Source organism: Pleurodeles waltl, chromosome 4_1 (assembly GCF_031143425.1).
Source record: "Pleurodeles waltl isolate 20211129_DDA chromosome 4_1, aPleWal1.hap1.20221129, whole genome shotgun sequence".
NCBI classification, from domain to species: domain Eukaryota; kingdom Metazoa; phylum Chordata; class Amphibia; order Caudata; family Salamandridae; genus Pleurodeles; species Pleurodeles waltl.
In genome coordinates, this window is record NC_090442.1 from 124,245,643 (window position 1) to 124,256,431 (window position 10,789).

General features: G+C 44.0%; 1 protein-coding gene across 1 annotated transcript; it reads right to left on the reverse strand.

Annotated features, from left to right (window-relative positions):
- Positions 1-1,350: 1,350 nt before the first annotated feature.
- On the reverse strand, positions 1,351-7,538 carry LOC138287117 (olfactory receptor 5V1-like). The gene is made up of 2 exons (XM_069227477.1): positions 7,528-7,538; positions 1,351-2,290 (listed from the first exon to the last, which is right to left on the reverse strand). Exons 1-2 carry the CDS (start codon positions 7,536-7,538, stop codon positions 1,351-1,353), a joined length of 951 nt encoding a protein of 316 aa, XP_069083578.1.
- Positions 7,539-10,789: the final 3,251 nt, after the last annotated feature.

The following is a 10,789-nucleotide window of genomic DNA, read 5'->3' on the forward strand; positions in this document are numbered from 1 at the left end:
TTTCTAAGCCTGGTCCTTTGAACCGCTCCCATGGATTCGACTTCTTGTGCCAGGGGAGACCAACCACCAGTGAATGTCACTGGTGCAACACCACAGCCCATTGCCATGGCCCAGATGGATGGCACAAGTTGTTGAGTAGGTTGATGAGGTTGCTGGTTGTTTAAAAACTAAAACTGAACACAATACTTGCACATCATCCATGTGAACCATAACTGCCACAGAAAACACTATGTTTAATTCTTTACTCTTGAAATGGCAGATGCAATTACAAATGCTGTAAATAATCTTACACGTGTTTTTACATACCACATTAACTTAATACTATGAAAGAGACACCTATGAATTATTAATATTTCTTAATTTGTGCACATATTCATTGTACTTTTAACTGTCGTTATTTGTTGGTATAAATATTGTGATAAAATTAGCAATGCATTTGGATTGTGTCTGTTATGTGAATAATGCATTTTAGATGTAACCATAACTTCCAAATGTTTTTTAAGTTCTAATTCATAAACATAACTGCACTTTAACAGTGCTTATTTCATTGAATTTTTGAGGTTTTTTAAACTAATATTGAGATGTTCTACTCAAACGATCACTCTTTTTATCAATTATTTTTTTTATCATACACAACATCCAACAGCATCCAGCCAATCCTAGCTGCATACGGTGTTCTGATGTGTGCAGCAGATCCTGTACCAAACCCACTACAGGTGGTCAATCCCCTATGTACTCAGTATTGGATGTCATCAGATGATTTTAACCATAGGGCCTGGCCGGAGGTTGCCTGAATCTTTATGTGGTTATCCAAGTTCTCGGCTCCGAGCCATGATCCACAGAACTCACAGACGGCTCACTGGAGGTCCAGGAACACCCAGCAGAATCTGCATGTTTTCAATCATGGATTATGAGGAAGGTCCCTTTGAGGTTTTAGCCCCGCCGACCCCTCTTATTTGCCCGTTCAGCTTATTTTACATGATGTTCGACCAAGTGTATACGTCCATGGTGGCTACTACATTTTTCGTGGTTAGAAATCAGAGCATGGCTCTGCAGACTTGACAGCGGGCTTTGGATCTAATATATATTATAGTAGAAAAATTACGATTTGTTCCCCCGAGGTTTAAATAATGAATGTCCACAAATTTAACTTTTTTTGGAACATTTCATGCAGATTTGTTGCTCTGAGCCAAAGTTATTAAGTAGAAACTTTGACCTAAACGTAACTAGATAGGTGCTATTACTACCTGTGCATCATACATATTTGTCTATGAGTTAGTGCTGTAATTCAAACTCTGTAATGTGTAATAGTGTGACATTTTTGGAAGACATGCCTTTTTTCATAGTATATTACATTTTTGAAGAACATATTTTCAGGGTCATCATTTTAGCAAGCGCCCCTTTCACCTCCTTGTTCCTGAGACTGTAGATTATTGGGTTCATTACTGGTGAAACAACAGCATATACCACAGATGCCACCTTGTCCTTTTCACCAGTGACATTGAGGGCTGGGCGTACATAGGTGTAGATAATGCCTCCATAGAATAAGGTGACAACCATGAGGTGGGAGGAACAAGTGGCAAAGGCCTTTCTTTTGTTGGCAGCTGAGGGGATTTTTAACACGGAGGAGAGGATGTAAATATAGGAAAGGACAATGAGGAGAAAGCAGAACATGCCATAAAACACATCAGCTGCAAATGTCACCATGTCATTAATATTTGTGTCAGAGGAAGACACCTTGAGGACTGGCGGTATTTCACAAAAAAAGTGGTCCAGTTCAATCCTTCCATAGAAAGACAACCTTGTGATTAGAATGGTGTGGACAAAGGAGACAACCAAACTTGAAACCAATATGGCGATCACTGTAGTGAAGCAGAACTCCATACTCACAATATTGGTATAGCGAAGAGGGTTGCAGATGGCCACATATCTATCAAACGCCATAAGTGCCAAAATGAGAAGTTCTGTGCCCAGAAATGCAGTAATGAAAAAAAGTTGGGTAAGGCAGCTTGAGTAGGAAATAGACTTTGTTTCTGACATAAGGGTCTCCAGCATCTTCGGGATGATAGAGGAGGTGCAGCAGATGTCCAAGGTGGCAAGGTTGCCCAGGAAAAAGTACATGGGTGTATGCAGATGAGCAATTGATACTATGATACTGATAATCAAAAGGTTACCCAGGAGGGCCATCAAATAGATCAGCAGGAACAAGGCGAAAAATGTGTACTGCAGCAGTGGGTGATCGGAGAAGCCAAGCAGGAAGAATTCGGAGGCAAGGGTTTGATTCAGTTCTCTGCTGGTCACATGATGCATTATCTGGAACTCTGAAATATTAACATAATGGTTATTTTAAGTTGTTGCTGATGGAAGGAATTCATAATACTCATAGTCCTTTGGTGAGAGCTCCCTTTCATATATTTTTGCAGATCACCAATTCACTTCCTGGGTGTCCTCTGTCAAAAAAGCATTATCTCCTATTAAACACCTGCACTTTCACTGTAAAGCCACAGTTGCCTATTTGTAGCATTCTTACAACGAGGCTTGTTGAGAAGTGTTTTAATGCTTCATGAACTAAACCCATTGTTGGCCCAGTGGATGTGTGTTATTCTCCATTTACCCACCAATTAAATTTCAGTGCTAGACCAGACATTTTAAACCACACATTCCTGATGGTAACTGGGTGGGTAAAAAGTGTGCAAACGATAATAGGTTATGCAAAACAGATATATTCATCTTGCTTTATTCCAACATAGGTATAAAGAGAGTTCTGTGACTCACACAATATCAGGTTGCACTATGTGCATACAAATGTGAATGATCCATTGACGGTGTAAATGAGGCATAAATATTAGTCAAAACCACGTGAGCACAAATAATGATAGTGCTGTTCTATTTCATGTTGGTTTACACCAGTGTGCCAACCAATAGTTAGCAACACTCACAAACTGCATGTGTGCCTCTTGTATGTGCACTACCGCTTAATTTGAACAAACCTGACTAAAACGTACGTAGTGTATGCAGGTGTGAGTGGAGACGAGACTGGGAGGTATGTGGAGGACATGGAGGAGGGGGGCACAGTGGAGGCAGTGGATGTTGGTGTATCTTCAGGGGTGTGGTGCTTGTGTGAGTGCCTGTGGGATGTGTGGTGCTTATGTTTGCCTGAGCCACTTTTGTGTGTTGGAGTGTGTGCATGCTGGTCTGGTGGCAAAATGCGTTCTCAACTGCTAGAGTGTGATTGCTATAAAACTGGTCTGAATGCAATTTGCACCAACATATATACACATAACTGACCCTGTAAGTTTTTTCTACTTATACTTGTCCTTCATATGCTTGATTTGTAAATGTAATATGTCCTTGAAATCTAGGTAATACTGAAAAATATAAAAGGGGAGAAAGTATCCGATTTTAATTATCTGTATTTACACACTACGGGTAGGTTAGGTCCATTTAGTTTTCAGGAGTTTTCTGTGATTGATTGTGATTGTGAAAATGTGATTGGGTTCATTCCTCAAGAAGGCGTTCAGGGTAGTCCCAGTAACCTGAGAAACGTAGCTAGGATTTAGCATGAGGCTAATTGTTACGTGTATTTTGCACTTTTTCCCTTTGTTGGTATTTTGGACAGTGAAGAAAACCTTGCAATTGCTCCTGGTTTTGACTGGGAGTTGGTGGAGGGTTTTCAGAGCAGTTTTGAAGTGCGCCCATTTAGGTTTAGTATGGCACCTTCCAGTACTATCGTTCTGTAGCTGGGCCAGGTCGACAATCTCTATTGGCACACTCCCTTAATTACTACTTTTACGTGGATTCCCTCACTACCACCAGCCAGTGAGGCACCTCATCTCTTGTTAGCCCTTTCGCACTTTTATTTATTTTATAGCTTTGCTCATCCCAGTGTAGAGTGTCAGAGTGCTTTACACAGTGCTTAATTTGTAAATAAAAACGTGCCAGTGCCCAAAGCTCTGCTCTTAAACACGCGGCTACTGCATTTAAATGTGCGAGCACAGAATACTGAGGCAGCGTAATCCTGAAGCCATCTCAGGCCTTTGCAATCCATTTAAAGCCACTCCCTGCCCCTTCAGATCACTCTTTCAGCTTTCTGATTTCTGCCTTTGTGACGCTTTTTCGTTTTTCCCTTCCTCCGTCTTTCCCGTATGTGTCTTTTGCTCACAGCAAATGCCTGAGGCAAAAGAATAAGCACCGGCCCTCAAAAATAAGTGCTGGTGCTCAGCACCGGAAACAACAAGCCCAAATTAAGCATTGGCTTTACAGCTATGCAGCAACAAAATGCATAGGAAATGTTATTTTAGACAACAAGCGCTACCTCTATTTGATGCACAGTTAATGCATCTCCTGATGATCTCTTCGCCTCTCTGCTCACATCTATATTAATCATGGGTGCATAGGCAATCTATTCCCTCATGTGCATGAGGAAATGCTCCTGGGCAAATGAGGGAACTCCCCTTGAGATCGGGCCAGTGCACATGTAGTATGAGTGCTGGTGCTACAGAAGGAAACACGTGAGCATCTGATGCTCCTTTTATAATACCAATGTAGCCCAGGACACCAAAAAGTGGGGACACATGCCTTTTGCTCTCCAGCAGCACTTTCAATAATAGGACCCCCAGGGTAGTGTGTCTGAATATTACCAGTCAATCACTTGCTGAGACTCACACAAGCAAAACGAATCATATGTCATTGAAAGAGCAGCCACCAACCGAGTGAAGCCACCCTGATTAACCCTGCAAATTAGCAATCGAGTAGAACAATATATACGTAGTGCAATTTTCAGGAAAATTGCAAACTATTCCCTGTCATGAACAATGATCAACCCAAGGTGGCATTGCATTGCCAGAAGTGAACGGGTGTATATATAACCCATGAATAGGCCAGTATTTGGCTGCTCTGTTCTTGGGAGGTATAAGTAGAGGCACCAGGGTAGAAAAGTCTGAAAGGGATAAGGCTTATCCTTGGCAAAGGACTACATAAAACTACAAACACAGAGTTTCATTTATTATTTGTCAAAACTAAAGTTCCCACCATGACTCCCAGTTCTATTTAAAATAAGGAAAGCACCATGGCCCAGATCTATTAACAATAGTGCAACACACAGCTTTCCTCGAAGAAAGAGCGAAAAAAGACATAGGCCCTCATTATGATATTGGCGAGCCGCAGAGGCCATCCCGCAATCAGGCCACCTGTGTGGCGTGAACCTTGCCGGACCTATTATGGCTTCCCCGCTGGGCCGGCCGGCGGAAACAGAGCTTCTGCCTGCTGGCCCAGCAGTGAACAGGGCCTCAACATTGCAGCTGGCTCCTAATGGAGACAGCGGCAATGTGGTGGTGCAGCGGGTGCAGCAGCACCCATCGCACATCCCACTGCCCGTAATTCGGTCCATGGGGCTTGCAATGCCCCATGGGCAGGCTGGCTGATGGGGACTCGTAATCCTCAGGGCAGCACTGCTTGAAGCGCTGCCCTGGCAGATTACAACCTCTGGGACTGCCAAATAAAGAAAAGTGACATCGACAGGGGGGATATATATATATATATATATATATAGAGAGAGAGAGAGAGACCACATTTTACTATACATGTGTGGTTTATCTGGGGGGTGCGATCAGCCCACAAGGAAACCAGATATATATGTAAATATGATCTCTTTACATATATATATATATAAATATATATATATATATATATATATATATATATTTATATATATATATATATATATATGCAACACAAATGGTCTTCCAAACGCCAGGGCTGGCTTCTGCTGTTTCCCGAGGTGCCCACCCCCAGGACATAGCTGTTTGCTCTGACTTGGTTGGAGGTCAGAGCAAACATTCTGGTTCCAGCAAGTGAGAGCTATCAAACTGCTCTCGCTTGCTGGGAACAGGGGTTCCCTCTGTTTCCCCGCCTGCGGACATGCGGGCAGGGAAACAGAGGAAACAATTGCTCTTGCAGACAGGGAGCTAAATATTTAGCAGCTCTCTATCTGTGACAAGGATGGAGGAGGCGGCGAGCTGGGTGGGACTGTGGGGGCCTTTAGGCACCCCACGGTCTCCAACGATAGTGACTAGGTGTTTTGAGGGGCACCCATGTGACATGGCTTGGCACTGGGGGATAGGGTCCCTGGGGAAGAACTTGCCTGAGGGAGAACTGTACGGCCCTCCTCCCCCCCAAAAATAAATAAATGATAAAATATGGGCCTCAGGATGGGGTGTCCTGGGGCTGAAATTTGCCAGGGGCGGTGAGCTGCATGCCCCCCATTGAATTATAGTGGACCCTGGGTCCCTCCTCCCCCACAATGGTTATTACCTCAATTAGAAAGCACTTAGGGGCATATTTATACTCCGTTTGCGCCGATTGTGCGTCAAAAAATTTGATGCACAATCAGCGCAAACATTGCCCCATATTTAAACTCTGATGCCCGAGCCCGCGCACGACAAAATTCTGCCGTGTTCGTCATTTCTTGGATGCGGCAACCCGCCCTGCGTTAATGATATGCAGGGTAGGCGTTCCCGTCCAAAAAACGACGCAAACGGCCGTGCGTCATATTTATGCTTCCCGGCAAAAATGACTCTCGGCTGGGAGGCGGAGCAAAAAAATGACTCACAGCCCGATTTGCGTCAAAATTTAACGCCTGGGTCAGGGCAGGCGTTAAAATGGGGCAAACACACCTGTATTTAATCAGAACACACAGAACAAACAGCAGAGCAGCAGAGCAGCAACAGGGAGACATGGAGGTGATTTTTATCCAGCGTGCACGTAGACGCAGAGCCCAGCAGCAACAACAGCAGCTACAACAACACCAGGAGGGACCTCAAAGGCAGCGCAGAAGGAAGGAGAGAATATTCCGCCCAAGAACAACCCTGCATGGCCTCAGGGAACACAACATCATACAGAGGTACCGGTTGAACTGGCAGGCCATTCAGCAGCTGCCGCACAACATTGAACCGCAGTTGGCCCCCACTTTAGTGACACCCCGCACCATCCCAATAGAAACAAAGCTGCTTGCCGTACTTCACCTGCTGGCAAGTGTCTCATTTCAAACAACTGGTGCCCTGGTTGGCGGAATATCACAACCATCATTCTCCGCATTTCTGCCAAAAGTACTGGATGCCATCATTCGCCTGACACCCCTCCACATCTGCTTCCCTAACACACTGCAGAAGCAGCAGGAAACAAAACAGGGGTTCTACGCAATCAGTGGCTTCCCACACGTCCTTGGTGCAATCGACTGCACACACGTACGCCTTGTGCCACCTGCTGCAATAGAACACCTCTACCGCAACAGGAAGCACACACATTCAATCAACGTGCAGGCCATAGTCGATCACCAGGGATTGATCAGCAACATCGTGGCTAAATATCCTGGGAGTGTACATGACTCATTCATCTTCCGTCACAGCACCATCAACCAACACTTCCAGGATGGACGGTATGGCAATGGACTACTTGTTGGTAAGTTCAGAAACCTACTTATATACACACTGCACAGCAACCCTCTAGGACACACAACACATACACCACAACAGCAACATCTAGACAGGAACACACTGAGGTCCTTACATCACTAGCCATGTTTCTTAAGTCACCATTGAACCTGTCACACATTGGAATTTACTGTACAGCCTAATGCGAAGACATTAATGAGTGTGGTTGCCTAAATGTCACCTTGCAAATTGTAAGTGTTACAATGACCTTTACATTAATACATTGCATACGTTTCAAGGTATGGGATGTACAGGGTACTTTGATATGAATGTGTTAACAACACTTCCAAATTTAAATGTGCATGGAACTATCATCTCACCCTCAGTGAAGACACACGGACACCTGTATCACAAGTCACAATGCTAGGGAGGGCACACTGTACTGCAAATCCCAAAACATACTGATGACAAACGGTTAGCAGACAAACACTCGTTCAGCCAAGGAAACAACACAATGCAGATGGTATAGCCTACAAGTATAGGATGTCACATTAGTACACAAAAGAGTCACAGACAACACAGGACAACTACAGCCATTAAAGGTCTTTTCAATAGTGCCAGCTACATCTACATGATCCCATTCTGTGTTTTTCTTTCAGCTGATCAGGGGTATGGCATCCAGCCATGGCTAATGACACCATTTGGGAACCCAAGTACTGCTGCAGAGCGGGCATACAACGACGCCCATAAGAGGACACGCAGCATTGTTGAGCGCACCTTTGGGATCCTCAAGTCAAGGTTCCGCTGTCTTGACATCACTGGCGGTAGCCTACTATATTCCCCCGAGATGGTCTGTAGGATCATACTCACATGTGCAATATTGCACAACATTTGTGTAAAAAGGAACATTCCCCTCCTCGAACCAGACCCATACATGCCTGAAGACGAAGAAGAGGAGGATGCTGGCCTGCAACAGGAGGGGGAACAACCAAACACGGCTGCTGGAGTGCGTAGGCGCCAACAGATTGTAAATAATTTATTTTCATAATTATCACCATCACCACTTAATGCACTATTGTAAACAAACACTGATAACAAACACCACATCATGGTTTGGCCTATTCATTTCTGCCCACCTTTAGCTTGAAATATCTGAAGAAGAATGTCGTCTCATTGAGCAAGAATGATATAACACTCATGACACAAAAAAATACACCACAAATGTAATGGCCACCATACAATGGTCAAATACACACACAATGTAAATGACAGACATCCTGTACAGTTCACCTTTGAAGGGCAATAGCTGAGGACCACACATATGACTCACATACATGTAGTAATCATGGATCATCGCAGCAGATGGCACACAACTAAAACACCATCACTCAACTAGGGGAAAACAGGCCTCATACATCAGGCAGTTCACATGCTAATGCTTCAGGAACAGGAATGTAGTACTAGACTCTTGCCAACAGTAATTCCAACTACTTACTATCATTGCAATGACTATCTGTCACTAGAGTTACACATAAGCAGAACATATACAGCACAAGTGCTACACCTATGACAAGCATCCAGCACATCACATCCCATCTACATGTCAGCCCTTTTCTAAAAACATTACATACATTTGCAGCTGCTCACACCCCACCTGTCTGAAGAGGTCCCTGGAATAGCGATTTGTGTACACTGAGATTCCCTCATCTACACACACACACTCACAAGAGTCATCCAGTGTGCCACACCCTTTCCTATGCCTACCATTGTCATACTACCATCTCACTGCATGGAACTCAGCTCATATAATACACTGGCTTGGAGTTTATAAGGCCTGGTATCACCTGTAGATTGATTCTTCTGTGAAAGGTACTGTAGGCAATTTATCAGCAAATCCCATCTGACAGGACTAGTGAGACACAGATGGAGGCCACACCAGTGATCCCCTCCATGCACACCACCCAAATGTGCATGCCCCGTCCCTGCTGATGCCTCCTACTGCATACATGTTTGAATTTGAGCTATTACATCATTAAGCTTTGACACAAATGTTGCCGTAGAAAACTTTATCAGGGTTCATGTGTCACCTTCAAAACAACACAGGACATACACAGTGTGACATCTCAGCTGTCTACTGCTCCCTCTGACCAGTCCTAGTCAGAACAAGTGATCATGTAATTACTGAAAGAACTTGCTCCTGATTGACCCAGCATCCTGTCAGCCTGACTGGCACCCGTCCGTGGGTCACTCTACAGATACCTGGGGTCCACCTATGGACCACACGTGCTGTCCAAAACCTCTTGTACCTCAGACACTAATTTGTAATTAGCCTCATCAATGTATACTCAAATACATAGTATTGCATCATCTGACTGTTATTTGCATCCGATTTGTGACAGTGCCCTTGAATAGCCAAATCTTGGCCCTTCCGTTGTCTGGCCCTCATTAATGCCTAAACTACAAAGTGTGACAGTGGACCAGGACCATAGTGTATGATGGTGTAAATGGCCTCCATCAAAGCCAGCAACCTCGATAATGTACATGAAAAGGTAACACATATGAGGACCCTGACTGTTCAAACGCTGAGTAACATTTTTCAAATGATAAAGATGAGTCGTGTGTTGAATACCAGCCATTTACTTCTGCACAGAGGCTATGATGTTTCCTGATACATTACCATCCACAGAGGCCAACTGGAGTAGAAATGTTGCAATGACACATGCCGGATCCAGACACCTGAGACATTCTCTCATTCAGCACACCAAGGTTGCCCAGTTGAAAGTCTCATTACACGTTTTCAGTGACAGGGTGGGACCATCCATGTGTAGGTGACCATGTCCTCAATGGCTTCTCTCAAATTTTGCTACAAACAATACCCAATTGAAACAAGCTTAGCTGCCACTAACTCATAAAGAGACCTGGAAGTTACAGTGACAACATACACCCTGACAGTTGATACTGGATCAATATTGGACCACACACATAAACATGTACCATCCAATCAACAAAATATTTGCAAGCAGCCGATCACAGTAGTGTCCCAGTTGTAACCTAGCAGGAAGAATGAAACATGCCACTAAACCAGGTAATGCATAAAGGGCCACATACATCAACAACCTATTTGCCATCAGGACATGAAGAACGTTGAGATTTAGCAAAAAATATCAATGCAAAATGGTATGTCAGATTTCTCCAAAGAATCAATAGGGCAAACGTCAAATGGGCAAATGGGATTACAGAATGGCAAACAGTGAATCATACCCTATTTGCTTCCATGAGCCTGCTGCTGCAGGTTTAGCATTACTGAATTTGGGAAAACCTTGGATAAATTTGCAAGTCTGGAAGAGCAAACCCTAGGG